Below are 21,853 nucleotides of genomic sequence, written 5' to 3'. Positions count from 1 at the left end.
AGATGATCAGACACTGAATGATTTCCAGCAGGAACTTTTCTACTAAAGTCTCATGTTTTATTCTTTATCCAGGTTGAGTCTCTGCAGTTTGTCAGAGATCAGCTGTTCTTCTCTGGCCTCAGCTCTGAAGTCCAACTCCTCCCACCTGAGACAACTGGACCTGAGAGGAAACAAGCTGCAGGATTCAGGAGTGAAGGAGCTGTGTGGTTTTCTGGAGAGTCCACACTGTCGACTGGAGACTCTGAGGACAGACACCATGTTCAGATTTTCTTCTTCATTGTTATAATAGTAATAATAATAATGAACTTTATTCATGAAGCATCTTTCACAGCACAGTGAGGCTGCTGTCAGACATTGTCCTGAACTTCTCTGGAGGGTCTGTATGTGAGAACTCAAATGTCAGATGTTCCTCCGGACATGTTCAGGAACTCCTCCTGTCGGTCCTCTGGTCACATTTCCAGAGAATGTGTGAGTGAGCCCATGGAGTGGATGTGTTGATGAGTGTGAACAGAAACTGTGTTTCCACAGTGGAGTCATGGTCATGTCCTGCCTCCTGCTGCTCTACACAGACAATGAAACTAGTGTTCGACCGATAATATCGGCCGATGCGCGGCTGCTACGTTCGCCGATAGTTTTTTTTGGGAGGGCAGATCCGGTCGTCTATCCGGCCCCGCTCTCTCCGGAACCATTTACCCAGCGCCGTCGCGGTGCCTCTACCCTAGGCTGCCGCGCTGCGCGCCCGCCGGGTACCAACTCTCCCGGGAGGGGGGTTCAATGCCCCCCCCCGCTCTGCCGCCGCTCCTCCTCCGACTTCTCGCTGGCTCCGGCGGCTTAGTCGTGGGTCGCAGTGGACGGAGCTCCCCATGGGTTTGTGTCTTTCTCCTTTTTCTCCAAACCCTTTGCCTCGTGGAAATTGCCTTTTTAATCTCGGGGGGCCGCCGCCGGACGGGCACGAGGCTCGTGGTTGCTGTTTTACGCATCATCCACGTCCTCGCTCTCTCTGCTCGTCGGCTGGCTCTTCTCCCCCCGTTCCCTCCTTCTCTTCCCCGCCTTTCCCCTCTCTGCTTCGGCAGGCAGGGACTGGCGGCGCCCCCCGTCGGGCCCCGCACAGAGTCGGGCGCGGCTGCCGGGGGACTCGTTGAGATGCTCCAGAGCGACGTGAGCCTCGTCTCCCTCGACCCAGGGAGGCGAGCCACGGCATTGGCCATAACCCCACTTTGACTAAGACCTCATATCAGACGAGACAACCCGTGGAATTTAATTCTATTTAACTATTAAATTGAGGGAGCAAAACTAGTATCGGCTCCAAACGTCGGCTCAAGAAAATCGGCAGTCCGCATCGGTCATCGGCTCTAAAGAATCTTTATCGGTCGATCCCTAGATAAAGCACTGAACGGTTTCAAGAAGAAACTTTGTTTTCTAAAGTCTCATGTTTTATTCTTTATCCAGGTTGAGTTACTGCAGTTTGTCAGAGATCAGCTGTTCTTCTCTGGCCTCAGCTCTGAAGTCCAACTCCTCCCACCTGAGAGAACTGGACCTGAGGTTCAACAAGCTGCAGGATTCAGGAGTGAAGAAGCTGCGTGGTCTTGTCCAGAGAGTCGTGGGTTGAGTCTGGAGCCAGTGAGGTGAGTGGAGGGCTGGAGTCAGTCTTGTACTGATCACAGTCGGTAAGAGTTTCCTCAGTGAAGCTCAGAGAGCAGAGACAGACAGCGAGAGAGAGAAGAGTCGGCCAATCAGACGAGCCAGAAGCTCGATGACGTCACATGAAGCTGGACTACACAGTCTCTGCAGACACGAGACTCCTCCCCCTGCTCCACCTGGACTCTTTTTATTCATCAACATCTTCAGACCACCACGCTCCTCCACCTCTCAACAGCCTCCGTGGCAGAGGAGCCGTGTCAATGTGTGTTGCTCTCCAGTTGTTGTCTTGTTTTTTTAATGACCTGATGATGTCACTGTCAGTCTCACACCTTTTTTCATAACGATGCAGTGGGCGGAGTCAGACTCAGAGCTGGGGGCGGGGTTAAACTTTGATTTGATTTATGTTGCTGCAACCTTTTCAACCTCTTTGGCTTTTTATTGATGCGATTTGAGAAGTATCTATCTATATCTATATCTACAGTATATATCTATCTATGTCTATATATATATATGTACATTAAACATTACCAAATCTGGAGCCACACATGTACTCAAAAACTAGAGATATGGTTTCAATCAGTTGATTATAATTTTTTGGATCAATTCATTGACTCATTGTTTGGTTTTTCAATTGTAGAAGACGAAAAAATCTTCATATCTGTATTTGTGTCTCACCGAAATGTTTCCACCAATTACATGGTTCTGTCAAACGTCACATTTATTCTGTGAAAAAAATCAAGTTCTGCCTTCATCGATGGATGAGAAGCTCAACATAACTTTAGAAAGAACACTTGACACGATGATGTCACTGTGAACAGATACTGTGCCGAGAGATCAGATTATTTTGTTGGGTGGAAAATAAAATAAGAACATTTGACTGATTTATTGACCTAACTATGTAAAGTGACTTGAGACAATGTATGTTGGGATTTGTTGCGATACAAATAAAACTGAATTGATCCGTGACCTTTTTCTTCTTCTTGACTGAACGACTCCAATCGATCATCAAGAGTTGCCAATAATTCCTGTCAATCAATCAATCGACTTGCTGTTGCTGCTCTATAGGGACGCACATTTATTTTTCAATAGACTCAGATTCACAGATATTCATGTCACAGACTTCAGGAAAGTAGAGCCTGACCGATACATCGGTTGAACGTTTACCGATCTTTTATTGTACAGAAAGAATTGTTTTATGAATTCAAGTTCTATATATATTTTTGGTTGCATTTGTGTTTCCTTTTCATTCATAGTTATTTATGATAAAAGATTCTGGTCAAAATGAAAATATCAAGCCTCAATTACATTTCTTGGTCATAAAGGTTTGATAACTAACATCTTAGAAGGATTCATCTCGGTGTCGGTAAAACTTGTACTCTCTGACGGGCGGTATTTTGATTTCAAAGGTGGGGGGGGGGGGGGGCACAGTTACAGATACCCCTACCCGAGGTAGAACAAAACGCAACCATCATTTTGATTTATCCCATTCATGAAATGGATGATTGTAACAAAAGTATTTTTCAAAAGAAAATACAGCAATAAGTAATGATCTTTGTCTTTTGAAGTGCGTTTCTGTAGGTCTTGGTGATCATGGGGAAAAAATCATCGTAGCCCAAAAACAACAAAATGGTTTTACTTGTCATTAAAAATTGTCTGAAAATGACTGGACCTTTGTGACACATTCTGCTGGATTGTGTAATTAGTTCATCGCCAAATGTTTCCAACGTACATAAATCAGAGGAATCTTATGTTGTTCAAGCTAAAAGTCCACGAGTGTTTCACAGAGGATTTTGAGAAACTATAGTAGGTGGACAAATTGTTTCCATTTCAAAGTTAAATCCATAGATCTGGTGAACTTTGACAGCGATTTAGAATGCTAGATCTATGAAGGATGATGTTATTCATATATATATATAAAAATATATATATATATACACATATGTATATATATATACACACACACATACACACACACACACACACATATATATATATATAGTACTTTATTTCTTTGAAGAAATCCTAATACAGAAAGAATTATGGTCTTTAAGAATAAGGAAAAATCCCCTGATATATTGCAATATGCTCGGGAAAGAATCTGTTCATAATCTCATACAAATTGCTCCTTTGTCCTAAGAATTGCTGCCGGTGTGAAGAGGCTACTGTCCGCTGCTGGAGACGCCTTCTTACTGATCCTGCTGAGGATTCAAGGAGTCAGAACTCTTCTGATGCTTCTGAACGGAACTTTGGCGAAGCAGGTGAACAGCTGTTCGTCACTTTGAGCCTTTTTCAAAAGTAAAACACACATGTTGAGACCGTTGACAGGAACACAGCGGAGCCCCGAACCTCATTCACGCCTTCCGAGACCTGAGCGGGGGACCAGTGGCCGCTCGCAACGCCTCTCTTGTACTTCCGGTTTCACGGACTTCAAGGCGGAAACGAGAGCGAGGCCCGGACCTCGGTGTCCACGATGGCAGATGCGTCTCGTCCATAGACTGTACATGAACATGTGAGTCATGGTCCGCGACGTCACCCACTGGTTTCTGCAGGCCGGGTTTGAAGCCCAAAGTGGGCTCATCCAAATGTGGACATAGAGGTGGAGAGTGGGTGAGCCGAATGCTTAGCTGAGGCTAAGGAGCTAGGCTAAGGAGCTAGGCTAAGGAGCTAGGCTAAGGAGCTAGGCTAAGGAGCTAGGCTAAGGAGCTAGGCTAAGGAGCTAGGCTAAGGAGCTAGGCTAAATGCTACCTTCCCACGCTAGCCGGCGCTCGCGGGCGAGCACCCAAGGGGCGTGGCCCTGATGTTGCCCACGGTTTGGGAGTGGAAACAGTCGGTCGTCCCAGCCAACTTGGTTGTCAAGTGGTAGAAAACACATGAAAATACAATTTATGTTACTGAAATTATTCAATTCTACATCTTAAAAATGCCTCGAATTTTTTCATAATGTATAATGGTTGTAGTTTTCACCACTATATTTTAATTCTAATAAGTTAATGCAAATATAATTTACAAGCAGTTTGTATTAGTGGATTTATAGTTTTGTTTTGTTTTTTTCTTCGGTGGACACCGAGTGAGCGAGCTCCGACTGTCAATCAAATAGACCACGCCCCTAATTCTGCAGAATTTCAAACAGTAATATAAATATAAATGGGCGAGTTATAAAAAAATTCAACCCCCCCACAGTTGTCACGAAGGGGGGGTTCAGCCATTGGGACCAAACCCGTTTTTTGAACCAGGCTGTAAACAGGTTGAATTGTGCTGTAAAGTTGGGCATTTTAACATGGGGCTCTATGAGGATTTACTCGCTTCTGCAGCAGCCTCAAGCGGACATCTAGTGAACTGCAGTTCATAGCACTTCCGCACAGGCTTCATTTGTCAGCCTCAGAGTTGGCCCCTTGGATTGTGTTCACTAGAGGTCCAGAGAAAAAAGATGGTTTTCAATAGTTTCAAGTTATTTCGTGAAACAGCGCGCTGAGCTCAAAGTAATGAGAAGAGCTACAGTTTAAATTGAAAGGTAAGAAATGACAAGATGGCGGAAAAATGCTGTAAAAGAAAAAGAGGAGCGGTCGATTTTTTTTTCTTCTCACAGATGAAAGAAAGAAGAAAAAGTTAAATAGCAGTTTTCTTTGAATGTGTGAAGGAGGAAAGCTGGAACAAACAAAATCAATGAGATAAAGGTCAAGAGTCAAAGGTCGGAAGAAATGGAGAGAGTTTAGAAGATCAGAGAACAGGACAGAGAGAAAAATAATATGTAAGTTGAACTGAAACATGAGTGAAGACGGAAAGACAAGAGGAATAACAGAAGAAGAAGGACAGAGAAAAGAGACGGATGGAAAAAACAACAACAAAGACCAGAATGTGAATTCAAACATTTTTATTTGAGCATCTTGGAATATGACATCTATGAAAGCAAATCTTCATTCACTGAAATTATGCATCTGAATTTTTTGTGTCAATTCAACAACTGATTTTTGACAAATTCATAATTTAAGAAATTCAAATTGCAGAATTAATATATAAATTGGAGGCGCTTAATTTGACGGGGCCAAATTCAGATCCCAAAATTCTGTGTTCAGAAAAAAAACTCAGATGCAACATCCGGAACACGGAGGAAAAGCAATCGATTCTGCGTGAACTCGAACCAACGTCCGGCCGATCGCTGCGGCGAAGTGGGAAAGATAATCCCAGTTTCTGACTCAGATCAATAACTCACAAACGAAACGTCGTTAAAACTCGAGCGCAGTTTCGTGGAGTTTTATCCAAACGACACCAATTCCGGCCTCCGTCCGGTTCCTGTGACGCCTTTGTCCTTTGGTCCTTTCTGGTCCGTTTTCGTCCAGAACCTCCTCAGACGCGTCACGTCTCATCTCCAGCTACGGCAGCCGACCTTCTCCATCAGCTGCGAGTCGTTTAACATCCTCACATCTGGGATGCGACGCAGAAAAAGGATCCGACTCAATCAGAATCAATTTTTTCATTGCACTTCCGTTTGAAAACGTCGCCCTCTTGCACGACCTATTGGAATCTTCTCCCATGTGGCGTCTGGTCGTCTGTCGTCTGAGTCAGACCGCAAAGAACCAACGCAACAAAAGTAACGCGGCGCCACAGACCAACATCTGCGGCCACTGCCGTCGGTGAACGGCAGTTTATTTGCCGATTGGCGAAACCGACGCGTGGCCGATAAAGTTTTCTTTTGATTTGTTTACCATCGACAGAAAGGAAGTCGTCAGCGTGACCTATATTTATTAGCTGATGAATATCAACACTTGAACAAACCCTCCTCAAAAAAACCCAGAAAAATTAACTGGAGAAAATAAAAAAATGAAAAGATTATTTTTTGAGTAAGTAAACAGGAAGTACATGAACTACATGAACATGTCATCATAGCCGGGAGGGGGCATGTGGTCCGGGTCCGGCCTAAAAGGAAAAAAAGAAGAAAAACAACGCATTGTCAAGTTTTCATTCACCAACTATTAAAACTTTTAACTGGCCGTAAAACTGTCGTACAGAACGTCTGAGGTTCTAAACTCCGTCCGACGGAGAATTCATCACGGACGAAAACGTTAATTTCTTCAATACCGGAAGCAGCACCGATAACGTGGGAGCTTATCGACACTATGGTCTTTCGTAGTTTAATACGGGATTTCATTCAGCGAAGAAGAACATCACGATCAGAGCCAATCAGAGACGCAGGCCCAAGGAAACAAATCTGTTATCTTGGCGCCGAGCGGTGTTTGTGTCTCTGCAGCCAGTGTCTGACAGCTTTTGTTATTTCGACAGAGTGATGCATCTTCTCTCTCTCGCTGATCTCGTCACGTCAGTCTCAGCTCGAGAGACATCAACATGTGCTTTAAGTGGACCAACAGAGTGTGTGTGTGTGTGTGTGTGTGTGTGTGCGTGTGTTTCTCACCCCGGTCTGTGTCGTCCGATTGGTCCAAACGGGTCGAAGCGAGCTCCGGGGGGAACGGCTCCGGGGGGCAGGATGTCTGGTATCCCGCTGGACGGGTCAAAACCAGAGCGAGGATACCCCGACCTCAACGGGTCCATTATCATCCCACCACCTCCACGATTCCTAGGGGAGGGAGAGAGAGAACGAGGGGTGTTACACATATGTTTTTTATTATTATTGTCATTTTTGAAGTCTTTTATCAGGGAGAATCAGGCAGTTTGATGATGTTAAAATAAAATAAGAGTAAAAGTCTACGACAATAAATTGCAAGAAAAAAATGACTTTTGCAGTTGAAATCAACTTTGACCTTCAGGGATTAAAACAAACACAGTTCTGATGTAAAACTGGAGCGTGAACAGACTCGACAGCTCGATTGTTTTTTTGGCTGAGGGGAAACCGGACAGACGCCAGTAATCCGCCGCCGCCGCCCGTTACTGTGTGTGGACTTAATCCCGGATTAGAAAACAAAAACTAGACTGATGCTTTGTAATGAACATGAATGAATGTGAATGATTTCCAACAAACAATTTATCTGAGGGAATTCTGATTTGATTTGAGCGAGACGGTCTCACCCAAACGGATCCAGATCTGCTCCTCCAGCAGCGAATGGAGGAACCATGGGGTCAGGCCTGAAACACACACACACACACACACACACACACACACACACTGAATCAATTACTTCATTATACATCAATTCTTTCAATTAATCATTCAATATATTTATGAACCGTTTTAATTTTCTCTGTTCAAGGTTTTTTATTTTCTGGTCAGAAACGTAGACTGAGATCTTTTGTGTGTGTTGTTGTGTTTTTGTTGTCGCCTGTCCCTCCATCTTTCCTTCTCTTCGTCTTTCCATCCTCCTCTTCTTCTTCTTCGTCTCCTCCGGCTGTTTTTTTCCCACACTTTCTGCCCTGACTCCCTTTTTTTCCATCTCATTCATCACTCCTCCTCCGTCTCTCCCAGACTCCCTCTCTCTCTCTCTTTCCGTCTCTCTTTTTCTCGATGTTGGTTTACTTTCTCCCCGTCTGTCACTGTTCTGATGTCATCCTCCCTCCCTCCTCTCTCTCTCTCTCTCTGTGTCTCTCTGGGGACGAGGGAGGCGACGGCAGCGAGGTCGATAAAGTGCTGGCATCACCTCACATCTCATCTGATCGCGCCACGGCGGAGAGGAAGGGTGAGGTGGGACACACACACACACACACACACACACACACACACACACACACACACACACACACACACACACACACACACACACACACACACACACACACACACACACACAGTCTCTGACCGTCCTTGAGTGTCTCCCCTGAAGATCCAGACTCTAAGACACAGAACCTGCAGATGATCTGCAGACGCTTCACGTCCCAATAACCCAGATCAAAATAATGAGTCTCAATATGAGCCCTAATGTTATGCATCTCGGGATGATGTGATCACAAGTACGTCAGCTCAGGCCACAAATGAATCACAGGAAACAGAGGTGGCAAAAACATATTTGGGGTTTGTTCCCAGATTCCTGTCGTCACCCACCAGTGAGGCTGTGTTCCCTGGCGAGGACGTCTGCTGGGGATGCGGAGGGGGTCGCTGTCCTCTCCTCGTCTCCTCCTCTGCCGCTCCTCCTCTTGCTCCTGCTCCTCCTCCCTCCGACTCCTCCTCTCCGCCCTCGGCGCCGTCGGTTTGTCCTGGGAGGGCAGCAGCTGACTCTTCACCTGGGCTGACAAACAGTCTTTGTCTTTGTACACACTGTTAAAGAAAAGAAAGATAAAAAGACATTAGGGTGTTTGATGAGTGACTTTATCTTTATTTTCTTAACTGTGGATGTTGAAATCACACACACCAACCTGTCAAACGTGTGCAGGTGGTCGGTGTCCACGTGGTCGCTGAGGTTCACCGTCAGGTCCGACACCTGCTGCGTGCTGCAGTTCTTCAGGCACACGTGGATTTAAAAAAGGGCAGGAAACAAACAGAAAAATAAAAGGTCAGGAACAAAGTGAAGAGATGAAAACATGTCGGAGCAGCTGCAGAGATGAAAGTCTGGTCTTTGCTGACCTCTGGTGGTCAGTAAGGGCTCAGTTTATGAAATTAAAATCATAATATTTTGAGGATAAAGTTGTAATATTTTTGAGAATAAAGTCATCATCTTTTGAAATAAATTTGCAATATATTGAGAATAAATTTGATATATTTTCAGAATAAAGTCATAATATTTTGAGGATAAAGTCATAATATTTTGAGAACAAAGTTGTAATATTTTGAGATTAAAGTTGTAATATTTTGAGATTAAAGTTGTAATATTTTTGAGAATGAAGTTGTAATATTTTTGAGAATAAAGTCATCATCTTTTGAAATAAATTTGCAATATATTGAGAATAAATTTGATATATTTTGAGAATAAAGTCATAATATTTTGAGAATTAAGTCATAATATTTTGAGAACAAAGTTGTAATATTTTGAGATTAAAGTTGTAATATTTTTGAGAATAAAGTTGTAATATTTTTGAGAATAAAGTCATCTTTTGAAATAAATTTGCAACATATTTCTCTCATTTGTATATACATACTCTTTATATATATTATATGTTTACAACTGTACATTCCAAACTAATGTTAATGTTTTCTGTTCATCTTGTCTACCTCTGTTGTCCTTGTTTTGTTTGTGTAAGTCTTTTCCTACGAGAGTCAAATTCCTTGGAGGTTTCTTTACACATGCTTGGCCAATAGTGCTGATTCTGATTGAGATTCTTATTAGCCATGTAAACAGCTTGAATGGGAATATGTGGTGCATGTGATTGTCTGCCAGAAACTGATTTCCGTCATTTTGGGCAGGTAATACACTGTGTTTTATGGGTTGTATGACCCATTTCAAGGTAATTCAACCAGTGAAAATCTGCATGGGTTATAATCTGAGACTGAGCAGGTGTATTGGGATAATTGCAATAATTTATTTGTTTTATAACATAACCATTACCGTATATCATCGCGTTAATTACAGTGCCTTAATATTAGACATTCATTAACGCATTCAAACCTTAAAAACAATAGGATCGTATTTCCTGTGAGCAAACCGTGCCCGATTACGCTATAAGCGACATATCTCTGATATTACTGCGGACCTAAAGTTGTGTAATGACAGTTTGATCCACATGAAATGAGTTTTCTGGCAGACGATCACTTTGTGGCACCGCACCGGTCGGATGAGGAAGATCCGGAGCCTCAAGCGTCCTCCTCATCCTTCATCCAGACGCCGGAGGGATCACTCTTCCTTGTTCCTGTTTTTGTCTACTTCTACTTTGAGCGGCGTGACCTCTCACCATCAGGTTGAAGATCAAGATGGAGTCCACTGCGATGGCTTTGAGCAGCAGCTGTGTGTCACCGTCGCCGGGCTTGTATCGCAGACTGTACAGCTCCTTGTTGCTGCTCCAGTCCGGAGGCAGCAGCTCGGACCTCCTGTCACTGCTGCGGGGCTGCAGGCCACAAGGACGGGGAGGAGAGGGAGAGGGAGAAACGTGGAGAAAAATCACCACATTAGAAATAAACAGGAAGAAGAAGCAGGAAGAAAAAACGCAGGAATAGTTTTTTGTTTTGCTACGACTCGGTTAGCTAGCTCGAGGTGACGTGACAGATTTATATCTCGTGATTAAATATGTCATTAAATAACAGATGGATCATTCTGTATAAATCTCGACAGCTTGTAAAATAATTATGCTGAAACATTCTTTATCAAACTGTGACAGTTCAGTAGTTTACATACAAACTCAACAGACGAGAGCCAACGCTAATCCAACCTGCGCAGGTTGGCGCACGCGGAATTCCGTTGAAAAAATGTAGGATTTAATTTTCGTTAATATCAATTCATTTAAGTACAAAAAAGGAACTGCGTGAAAGTTTAACAGCCATTGTTTAATTCGGCGCGCGGCTTTCCCCGCAAAGCAATAGATTTTTATATGAAAATTCTACTTTAATGTCCACGACCCACACTTCGTATGGAGGACCCGTCATACGGCGGCGAGCGGTCAAAACCGAAAGTGAAACGAGTTGTTATCGCCGATCATTTAAATCAGGATAAATTTGACTGGAGTCTGGTGCGACGTTGTTCCCACCACCGTAGACAAGTTCTCCTCCTCACCTCGTCTCCGGAGCCGACACATCTGAATCCGCTCTTTATCAGCTCCCAGTGGACGAAACACACCACGGCGTCCTGAGGGCAGCTGACACTGGCCGACACGCCGGCGAACAACACCTCTAACCCCGCCATGTCTCTGCCTCTGTCGACCGACTCGTACGGAGCTTTGTTGTTATGCTACAGATCGGCTACAACCACATCCTGATCGGAGCCGGTCACCGGTCCAACCACTGACCAATCAGAACACCGGAACAAACCCCAGACTCATTGTTCTACAGGATCCGGACTGGGACAAAAAGAGTTTGGAGAAACGCGGACAAATAATAAAGCGCAGCGGATATTGAGCAGAACAGTGACCGATTAATAACCAACCACTTCCTCGTTGTCTCAAAATGTTTTATACACAAATCAAAGTATATGAAAGTGAAATATATTTCACCAGGGATTTATTTTCTGTCAAAAATCCCTTAAAGTTATGACAAAAAAGTAATGCAGTGAAACTTTCCGACATTATTAAAGAATATGATTTACAAAAAAGGCCCTATCTTAATTTTAATTTAATTATCAATGTTATTTGTTATTGGGTTTATTTTCTCTCTTTTTTTTTTCTATTCTTATTTATATTTTTTATTATATGTTTGCACCTGATCCTTTATAATAATGTGAAGAATTTTGAGCCATATTGTTTTGTATATCATTTTTGTAAATAAAAACCCCCACAAAAAACAATCAACGGCATCCAATCCCTGCGTGTGCTTTTCAGCTAGAAGCATGGCAACGACGGCCTACCTACTTTCAATTACTGAAAATGTTAAATATTATCTGCTTATTTTTCTTGTGACTCCGTTCGCTTTAATTAAAAAAAAACAAAAACAAAAAAAACAAACTGCATTTCCCATCGGCCCTTTCGCGAGGGCGGAGACGAGCGAGCTCTCCCTGTCAAGATGGCGGCTCCTCTGACTCTCCTCCTGCTGGTGGCCGTGACGGTCCGCGCCGCTCTCTTCAGGTCCTGTCTGACGGAGCTCATCGCGGAGCGGGTGGAGGTGGTGTCACCGTTGACCGCCTGGAAGAGAGGTAAGGGGGCTCCCGCAGCTTTTTCGGGGGGGGTTGTTCTCGCTGAAACGCCGCTCCGGCTTCCTCCTCCTCCTCCTCCTCTTCCTCCTCCTCGGTGGTTCGAGTGAAGTCGATAACGTGGAAACCGGTTTAGCTACAAAAACCTGAATCCGTGGCCAGAAAGAACAAGACGTGAATCTGATTCCTCTGTAATCTTCACTGTGTTGGGAAAGATGTCGGGGCATCAACCGGCGACACCGGAGTCTTCACCGGGTCCTCACCGGGTCCTCACCGGGTCTGGGATGGGGAGGGATCGTCCGCTTCCCCCATTAACCAGAACCTAGACCCGGACCATGGCGTTTCCCCAACTATCAGCCCGTTAACTGGCCCAGGAGCCCCGGGTTCACCCCGCATTATCAGGGTCTTAAGCAGGGGCGAAGCTCGACAAATTTGGGGCCCCGTGCATAGACAGTCTAAGCCCCCCCCCCCCCCCCTTGTTGTCTCAGAACACACCCCTACCACACATGTGCAAATGGTTTCATCCTTAGTCGTTAGTAAGTGTTATGCTGCCTTCCAGTTGACCCCGGAAGTCGGGTTGGTGATTTTTTACCCCCGACATCCTGAGTCGGAATTCCGACTTGCAGGGGCGTTCCATTTGCAATTTCCGACTCGGATGTCATAATTCCGAGTTCCGAGATCATACTGGAACGATAAACCCGACTTCCGAGTTCCGAGGTAAACTGGAACGCAGCATTACCCTGTGTCCATCATACCTCGGAGCTCGGAACCCGGGGCGTTCCAGTGGCAATTTCCCACTCGGATGTTACGAGTTCCGAGGTTTCACTGGAACGATAAACCCAACTTCCAAGTTGCGAGGTATGATGGAACGCAGGGTTGGACAAGCGTCACGCTTTCCTCATCTCCAAATGTGTGAGGGACACAGTTACACACTTTATCAGAGTACAATGGCGTCAATTGTATTTAAATACCAGTTTAATAAGAACAACAACGTGTCTGTAGTGACCACGCCGCGGTCTGTCTCCGCTGTGTAGCTGAGGTATACAACATGTACAACATGACTGTTGTTTACATCAGCAATTTTATTCTACAGGTATACAATATTACAGTATTGCTACTTTTTATTTGTACTTTATATCTTTTTGCAAGTTTTGCTAGTAGCAATCTATTGCTAGTTCTTCGCGGGTAGATGACATACAAAGGCAATGCAAAGACGCAACTAGACGTGAATTTCGCGCCATTGAGTCGTGCGACGCGAATGGCAAGTGTAGCGCGACGCAGCGCGAAGATGCGGATGTTGGCAATTGCCAGTGAGCGTTGAGATCCTCCCTTCGTCCTTTCCTCCCTTTGTGCATCGTGACCGGCTGGAGAAGGAGAGGGCTCGGCAGAAAGTGGACGAGGAAGTTGGACGTTAGCTGGCTAGTTAGCCCCGGTAATCACAACCGCTTTGCATAGCTGTGCCGTCGACATTCCTGTCTGACTTTTTTTTCCTTCAACAGTTCATGTTTACGTGTGTGTGTGTGTCTTTGTCTGTGTGTGTTTGTTCAGATGAGGTTTGTCGGAGAAAGTGGAAGGAATCGAACTGGCAAATATTCGTGCAAATAAGCAAAAATGTTTGCTTTCGACCAAACTGGTGCGAGCAAAGCAACGGGGAAAATTCACATCGCGTCCGTTGTGAACGCAGCATGAGGCCGCAAAATTATGAAACACAAACTGCTTCTTGACACACGTAACAATTTACTCCCTTCAGGAAATATTGTCCATTTTGAAGACTCAGCTTTGTGCCTTTATTTTAAAGAGACGTTGTGGTTCGTTGCTGGGCAACACTCAGGTTTATATGTAAAGGGATAGACTCTCTCTCACACACACACACACACACACGAGCCACTTGGTGTGTGTGAACCACAGCGAACGGCCACAGCTCCTCATGAATTGTTCATTAGGCAGCAGGAAGTTGTAGCTGCTCGTTTTAACAGAGCGGATATGTAACGATGACTGGAGCTGGAAAAATGAAACTGTCTTTCTGTGAAATGATGTTGTATAATCTGTCGTAGATCCCACAATGATTTATCAGATTAAAAATCTGTCAATATGAGCATTTAACAGACTTTTCGGTATCTGCGCTAACGTTTGCAGATATGAAAATGTACTCTATGGGATAAACAATGCAAAGAATATGTGTATTTATATTTATATCATGTAAAAAAAAAAGTTTTTTTAACTCAACTTCTACAATATTTGGTTGTATTTGTGTTGTCTTTTTATTTCTAACAAAGTTTATGATTAAACTGTAAAATATCAAGTATCAACTACATTTCTTTGTCATAAGGGTTTGATAATGACATCATAGGAATCATTGCCAAAATTCTTTATATATATATATATATATATATATATATATATATATATATATATATATATATTAAGTTATTATTGTTCATTTGTGTGTTGCAGTGGTCGAAGGTTTGGCTCTGCTCGATTTGGGAGTCTCACCGTACGCTGGAGATGTTTTTCATGAGGTGACACACACACACACACACACACACATGATTTTAAGTAGGGTTAGCATAGCACAATAACAATAGCGCAGATGATTACACAGCAATTCTTGTGTAATTCTGTCATTATTCACTGGCACATTTGAAATAAAAGTACAGTAATTAAGAAATAAATTAAAAAAACTGTGCCCAGTTAAATGTCGTGGAGTATACAATACATTATTTTAGCTATAATATCCAAAATGTTAATTTGATCCGAGTATGCATTTGTATACGCGTAAACGTGAAAACTTTTAATGGTCACAGCTGCTCTGATACCAAATATAAAATAATCTTTTCTCTCCTCAGACTCCTCTCATCATTTACCTCTTTCACTTCCTGGTGGACTACGCTGAGGTCACGTTTATGGTGAGTGAGACAACGGAAAACCTTCCGTTTCATAAGCCATTAAAGAGGAGACAATTTTAATACGATCCTGTATTAAACATTACGTTGCTGGAATAAAATAATATTTTCGAATGCGATGCAAATCCTTCAGATTTCCTCTGGAAAGCTCAGCAGTCTCTTTTGCGACACTGCTCTCCTCCTTGATACCAGATTTACTCCTCCAGGGATCATATGGAAGAAAATATGGTAATTTTGTTGTTCTTGATGATATATTTGAAAGACTCTGTTGCTTATTCTCTGTTGTCGTCTCTTTTCAGTTGGCTGACGTGATCACTGCGGTGGCGCTCTACATGGCGGTGGCAGACTACAACAAGCAAGTGGTAATAAGATGGAAAAATAATAAAACATTTTACTATTTCTTATACATGCGATGATGTTTGTTACATAAGCCTGACTTCCTGTTGCCTCGGATAAGGAGCAACTTCCTGTTTCATGGCGAAGGGTCAAAAATCGTCACGGCAAGGACCACGAAGGAAAAACAAATTCTTTGATAGCTTTTGATCCCATAGGTCTTGAGACAACACAAATGTTTTTTAAAAATCCGCCAAATTTGCACACTTAAATCAAAATGGCCGACTTCCTGTTGGTCGGAGGTAATGGCTGCCGGGACTTTTTCGTAGGTCTTGACATGATACACGTGCCTGCCAAATTTCGTTCATCTGCATCAAATTTAAAGCTGGGGGCCTTGCCTTTGAAATGTAATAGGTTATCTCATCACATTTCTTTTCGTCACACATATTTTCTGAAGGAATACCAAGAGATGGAAGTGACTGAAACTTATTTATTCTGTGTTATTAAGTGTTTTTGTTTTTTAGCTGTGAGTTTCCTTGTCCTTGTACTAACGGTGTTGCGACATGTTGTGGAATATCTGATGTGTTGTTGTTGCCGTTTCAGTTCAGAAAACAGAAATATGCCTTGGAGGCCGACCGCTACCCGCTCGACTGTCTGGAGCTCATCAGAAGCCCCAAAGAGATGTACTACATCCCGCTGAAAGTGGCCATGTTGTAAGTACCGACGAAACAAGGTGTGAGGATGTTTGAGCAGTTTCTCCTCCATCATCACCAGGAATGAACAAAAAACGTACAGTCGCACAGTTTTTTTTTTTCTCCCTACATTTATCTTACGCCTGTTTGGCACAATGAAGCCTGAACGACCACACGGTGAATATTGTTGCTCACGCATAAACCACATGCTGAACAATTATTGAAAAATGTGACAAGGATTTAGTACATTCATGCTTCCCCACCTGTTTTTGTTTCTCACTTTTCATCCTTGTTCTTTATCTTCTTCTTCTTCACAGTTATCTGTTGAACCCGTTCACCATTCTGTGCTGCGTCGCCAAGTCGACCTGCGGCCTGAACAACGCCATCATCGCCCTCTTCATCCTCACCACGATTAAGGGTACGGTTCAAAACCACAACAAGGGACCAGATGATTCTGACCCGTCTGATTCGATCCGTGACTTTCCTTTATTTTTGATTTCTCATTCTGCTTTTTTTGGGTACTTGGAATTATCTAAATGGTTGTTTTATTGACAAAAGAAGCACTTTCAGTGTAAAAAAATATTGACTTTCATCCTCCGTCTTCTTACTGATTCTCCTCAGGAGCGAACTGCAAACAACAAAACCCCTCAAAGTAATTACTTGTTATTGATTGGTGTCATTTTTGTGTTTGTGTTGCAGGGAGTGTGTTGCTCAGTGCCATTTTCCTGTCCCTGGCCACGTATCAGTCCATCTATCCTCTCACCCTGTGCGCTCCGGCTCTGCTGTATCTGATGCAGGTACGTTGTGAATGAATGAAAGTAATTCCATATACTTGTATAAACATTTGAATTACATTCCAGGCGTCTCCCTGTTTCTCCCTAGCGCCAGTATATCCCTGTGAACTTCCGGCGCTTCAGCTTCTGGTGGTTCATCGCTCAGTACGCCTTCATGTACCTGGGCAGCCTGTTCGTCCTCGTCTGTCTCTCCTTCTTCCTGCTGGGCTCCTGGGACTACCTGCCCTCCGTCTACGGCTTCATGTGAGAACGAACGGCTCCCAGAGTCTTACGAGCAGATGCAGATACACACAGGTCTGATGTCGGGGAAAGGAAGAGCGCAGATTCCAAACAAATAAACAAGGAAGGGTTTTTGGTTTTTTTTTTAAAAAGAGGCCTCGCGAAAACATTTGTAAGCCCTCCAGGATTGATTGTTGTTTCTGATTTTTGACCTGGAGAAAACAAAGCAAGTCTCTCAAAACAATATTCCAACTCGCTGCCTCTGGGATCAATTATATTTGCCAGAGGAAAACAAAGCCCTGTTGAAATGTAGGGATATTTTAATACAAGAGAATTGGAACACAATAAGGTCTTGCTGAGGCGACGGTGCATTCAGCCCGGATAATATTAGATACAAAGTCAATGCAAAGACACAAATTTCACTTTGTCAAAACGTCACTTACGTCGGGCGACGCGAATGATGCGATTATTGCGACGCGAAATTTGCTCCAGTCGCACCAGTCGCTCAAGTTTAAATATTTGAACTCGAGCGAAAATATTTTTGTGACGACTTGACACGACAGCCAGTGAGCGTTGGGATCCTCCCTACATCACTGTTGTCAGACCAGGAATGGAGGATGAATCTGTCGTCTCTGTGTGGGGGTGCAGCCTGAGCTTTATGACATGAATTGCTGTTTGTATCGTGACCGGGGCGAAGAAGAAGGAGAGGAGCTTGACAGGAAAGGAGCGAGGAAGTTGGCCCCTAGCTTTAGCCCCAGTTAGCACAACCGCTTTCTGTAGCTTTCCCATCTGCATTCCTGTCTGACAGTTTCACATTCGACAGTTCAGGTTTACGTCTGTGTGTTTGTTCAGAGGAGGTTTGTCGAAGAAGAACGGGCAAATATTCGCGCAAATAAGCACAAATGTTCCAGCGACGTTAAATCTGAGGCACAATCTTACAACTCTGAAAACTGTTCATACCAGTAACACAACGTGTCTCTTCCGTCTCCCTCCAGTCTCTCCGTACCAGACTTGACCCCGAACATCGGCCTCTTCTGGTATTTCTTCGCCGAGATGTTCGAGCACTTCCGCCTCTTCTTCCTCTGCGTCTTCCAGATCAACGTCTTCTTCTACACCATCCCGCTGTCCGTCAAGCTCAAGTACGTTCCTCCTCCGCCCCGCTCTCGACACCAGCCGAGTCGGCCGCACTACGCCACCTTACCGTGTGTGTGTGTGTGTGTGTGTGTGTGTGTGTGTGTGTGTGTGTGTGTGTGTGTGTGTGTGTGTGTGTGTGTGTGTGTGTGTGTGTGTGTGTGTGTGTGTGTGTGTGTGTGTGTGTGTGTGTGTGTGTGTGTGTGTGTGTGTGTGTGTGTGTGTTTTACAGGGAGCATCCGGTGTTTCTGATATTCATGCAGTTGGCCGTGATCTCCATCTTCAAGTCGTACCCCACGGTGGGCGACATCGCTCTCTACATGGCCTTCATCCCTGTCTGGAATCACCTGCACAGATGTGAGTTCACATTAAGAATCCTTAACACTGGAGCCCGACCGATAAATCAATTGGCCGATAATATCGGTATCAGCAAAGATTTTTGATTTTAAGATTGTTTGAATTACACACCAGTAGCATTGTATGATAAAAAACTCTCTCTCCTGGTTTCCTCTCTCTCCCCCGTTCAGTCTTGAGGAACATCTTCCTGGTGTCCTGCGTCCTGTTGGCCTGTTCCGCTCTGTTCCCGGTCCTCTGGCACCTCTGGATCTACGCCGGCAGCGCCAACTCCAACTTCTACTACGCAATAACGCTCCTGTTCAACGTGGCACAGGTACGACCTCTCCCGTCTGTAGGACGTCTGTTCATCCGTCTCATCATGTCATCTTATCAAGGGTTCAGGGAGACAAAACTAATATTCATGTCTGCTCAGATCCTGCTGGTGTCGGATTATTTCTATGCCTTCCTGAGGAGAGAGCACCACCTCACCTACGGACTGTACCTGAAGAGGAAAGACGGCTCCGAGGCGACGCTCGTTCTGAAATAAAAACGCGGAAGGAGAGAGAGAAACTTTCCCTGCAACCGAACAAACACAAAACTGAGGAGGAGGAGAAAAGAGACTCGTGAGGCCGAAGCTGTGTCGAGGACAGAACGTCGACATGCGAGCGGAACAAGTTTCAGGTTTTTACAACTTTCATATGCAAAACAAACAGAACTACACTAAAGACTCACTCCAACTGGAACCCCTCGACCGGAGGGAGGGGCTGCTTTTATTTTGAAGCCTCCTATTCTTCTTCTTTTTTTTTTCCTCTCTTCACAAACACTTTTATTTTGACACCGTGTTTATTCTGCAGCTCCGTCCTGGACAGCTCTTATTTTGAAGCACCGACTCCCACTCAGTTTCCCCTTTTCGTGGCTTTTGTTTTGAAGTCTTTCAACACCGAAACCCCCCCTGCCCCAAAGAAATCCCTCTTTGACCATTCCTGATAATATCCAACACATATTTTCTTTAAACTACATTTTGTGATAACACTGGTACTCGTAGTAGAGGAAGAGGAATTAATTTATTTTCTTTAAGGGTTTTTCTGGACGCCTCCTTCGTCTTTGTCTGTTTTTTCTCTCTCTCTCACAGTTTGCTCATTAATTAACAGACTCCACATCATCAGTGTTGCCATCTCAAGTGAAAAAAAAACAGTCGAACCGGAACCGACCTCATCATGGTACATAAACCGTCATAACACGACCAGGGACAGCGATCGATTCAGCCTCCTGCGAAACACTAAGCTGTGCTCCCCATCACTAAACACTTTTCTCCTTCTACTTTAACCGAGAGCGGATCGGACAAAGACGACGAGGGAATGTGTTTTAAAAACCACTGAAGTGCTCGAGTTCACGATCTGTGGCCTTTTTACAGCTTCGTAGCATTTAACCCCCGTCGACAAATCGGCCTCAGTTCCTGCCAATACGCAGAAGTTTGGACTCGAATTGTGCCGACGGACTTCAATCGATAATGAGTTCAGTTTTTTTATTTCTATGCGAGTCTCAATTATGTAAATACGCAAGACTTTGTTTCAAAGTTGGATAACATTAGATCAGATACAGGTGTACCTAATAAAGTGGACACCCGGTGTATATGATGATGAATCCACAGAGGAATGTTTTTGTTTGTTGATTAGTTTCTGGCGGCATCTGTGTTTAAAAAAATAATTAATTGATCAAATCTTAGTTCTAATTTATCATAATCAAAAGATTTTAACAAATATGAGCAAAAAAACAAGCCATAAAAGAAAACTCCTGACTCCTCCCACTCTCCAGTTGAATTATAACTTTCTTTCTTTGACATTATCCATGTGTTTTAAACCGGTCCTGTGTCAGCGTGGCGTTTTGATACCAATGAGTGAAACATAAGCTGCCATATTTATTTATTTTCTGCACTGAAAAACTTTGCAAAGAGACTTAATTTTTATTTCTTTGATTTTTTTTTGTTTGTGTTGTTCTTATTATAAAATGAGGAGCTCTTCTGTTTTTGATACTGTGTCTATACATGAATGTTATTTGATTTGTTACAGATATTAAATGCAGGGTTTGAAAGGGACGATATGATTTGATGAATGAATGCACATGTTATAAATGATGATTATTAAACTTGAGGTTTTGGGTTTAGTCCCGCTGTCAGTTTTTTTTAATATCAAACATTGTAGGTCCATGATTTAAAAAAAATTAATTACACATTTCAGATGTATCCATACAGTCAATCTGGATGAAAAGCTGAGTTTGGAGACTATGAAATGTGGGAGATGGACAGTTAATGTGTAATTACTAGATCGATCGCAGAAAACGTTGAATATTTCGGAAAGTTATGAAAAAGTTGAATACAAACCAGAATGTCCCAGTTGAGCTGAACGTTTCATATTTAGTTGTGAAACTTTAAACATATTTAAATGGAGATTATATATTTCGGTCGCATACAATTTGATAAGGTAAGATAAGATCTGTACTTAATTGATCACAAACTGGGAAATTCCACAGTTACAGCAGAAGGTATCACACAACACACCTTACAATATATACAAATATAAAAAAATATAAGAATTGCAAACATATCTCTTCAGGACCACATTCAATGTTGAGCAGCAATAAAACAGAAGGGGAAGCATGAGCTCGCCTCAGTCTCGCCTAAGGAATATACACGTTGGTGTAAATGTTTAATTCCAGCCCAAAACTTCCATGTGTCTTTATTTAGCTTAATGAGATAATTCAAAGTAATTTATGACTGAATTCTTTTGAAATTTTATCAAATTTACCACAATAATGCTTGAGGTGTTTAACGAAATATTACCTTAAAATATTGTCTGTATCCTATTTGATACTCACGTTTTTAATATGATATTGTTAAGAGATAAAATACAGCAGTTGTGTAATTATGTGCCACTTCAATGCATACAAATATTCTTAAAATATTTGTTTTTAAAAAGTGTATTTCATACAGATAATTTGCCTCAGTGTTGTTGTTGTTTCGGAATTTCTCTCTCTTTTTTTAATTTAAAGGAAAGAAAAAGCGGAGAAATTAAACATTCGGGGTCGTTTCCTTTCGAGTGAAGTGAGGATGTGAGCGGAGTAGGACGCGCCCTAAATATTCCCGGGAAAAAAACATA

The 21,853-nt window shown here is 43.2% G+C and overlaps 3 protein-coding genes and 1 long non-coding RNA gene across 6 annotated transcripts in view; 3 read left to right on the top strand and 1 right to left on the bottom strand.

Annotated features, from left to right (window-relative positions):
* The window catches only part of LOC118308749 (NACHT, LRR and PYD domains-containing protein 12-like), a 988,189-nt gene extending 985,582 nt beyond the window's left edge, over nucleotides 1-2,607 (top strand). The window contains exon 24 of one of the 2 annotated variants that reach the window (XM_047332352.1): nucleotides 1,450-2,607. In XM_047332352.1, the coding sequence (XP_047188308.1) occupies nucleotides 1,450-1,609 (160 nt within the window). In that variant the 3' untranslated portion in view covers nucleotides 1,610-2,607. Of the gene's footprint in view, nucleotides 1-72; nucleotides 1,027-1,449 lie in introns of those variants that run through there. The other variant, XM_047332361.1, reaches the window with a different exon arrangement.
* Nucleotides 2,608-3,823: 1,216 nt separating this feature from the next.
* Nucleotides 3,824-8,766, top strand: LOC118308806. Of its 2 annotated transcripts, none has more exons than XR_004793327.2 (3): nucleotides 3,824-4,150; nucleotides 8,054-8,269; nucleotides 8,609-8,766. It is a non-coding gene; the product is annotated as an uncharacterized LOC118308806 (long non-coding RNA). The 2 variants fall into 2 exon arrangements; XR_004793326.2 differs by having other exon boundaries at nucleotides 3,827-4,150; nucleotides 8,054-8,264.
* psmf1 (proteasome inhibitor subunit 1) lies at nucleotides 5,498-11,495 on the bottom strand. The gene is made up of 7 exons (XM_035630174.2): nucleotides 11,223-11,495; nucleotides 10,408-10,560; nucleotides 8,938-9,020; nucleotides 8,627-8,839; nucleotides 7,660-7,716; nucleotides 7,049-7,210; nucleotides 5,498-6,555 (listed from the first exon to the last, which is right to left on the bottom strand). Exons 1-7 carry the CDS (start codon nucleotides 11,349-11,351, stop codon nucleotides 6,504-6,506), a joined length of 849 nt encoding a protein of 282 aa, XP_035486067.1. The 5' UTR covers nucleotides 11,352-11,495; the 3' UTR covers nucleotides 5,498-6,503.
* A 644-nt stretch (nucleotides 11,496-12,139) lies between these two features.
* pigu (phosphatidylinositol glycan anchor biosynthesis, class U) lies at nucleotides 12,140-20,861 on the top strand. Its single transcript, XM_035630157.2, has 12 exons — nucleotides 12,140-12,293; nucleotides 14,745-14,809; nucleotides 15,137-15,196; nucleotides 15,493-15,555; nucleotides 16,130-16,239; nucleotides 16,536-16,636; nucleotides 16,918-17,015; nucleotides 17,101-17,255; nucleotides 18,227-18,370; nucleotides 18,595-18,719; nucleotides 18,890-19,032; nucleotides 19,132-20,861. The coding sequence occupies exons 1-12, from the start codon at nucleotides 12,164-12,166 to the stop codon at nucleotides 19,243-19,245; spliced, it is 1,308 nt and encodes a 435-aa protein (XP_035486050.1). The 5' UTR covers nucleotides 12,140-12,163; the 3' UTR covers nucleotides 19,246-20,861.
* The last annotated feature ends 992 nt before the right edge of the window (nucleotides 20,862-21,853 follow it).

This window comes from Scophthalmus maximus, chromosome 6 (assembly GCF_022379125.1).
Source record: "Scophthalmus maximus strain ysfricsl-2021 chromosome 6, ASM2237912v1, whole genome shotgun sequence".
Lineage (NCBI taxonomy): Eukaryota > Metazoa > Chordata > Actinopteri > Pleuronectiformes > Scophthalmidae > Scophthalmus > Scophthalmus maximus.
This window is presented reverse-complemented; position numbering and strand designations above follow the sequence as displayed.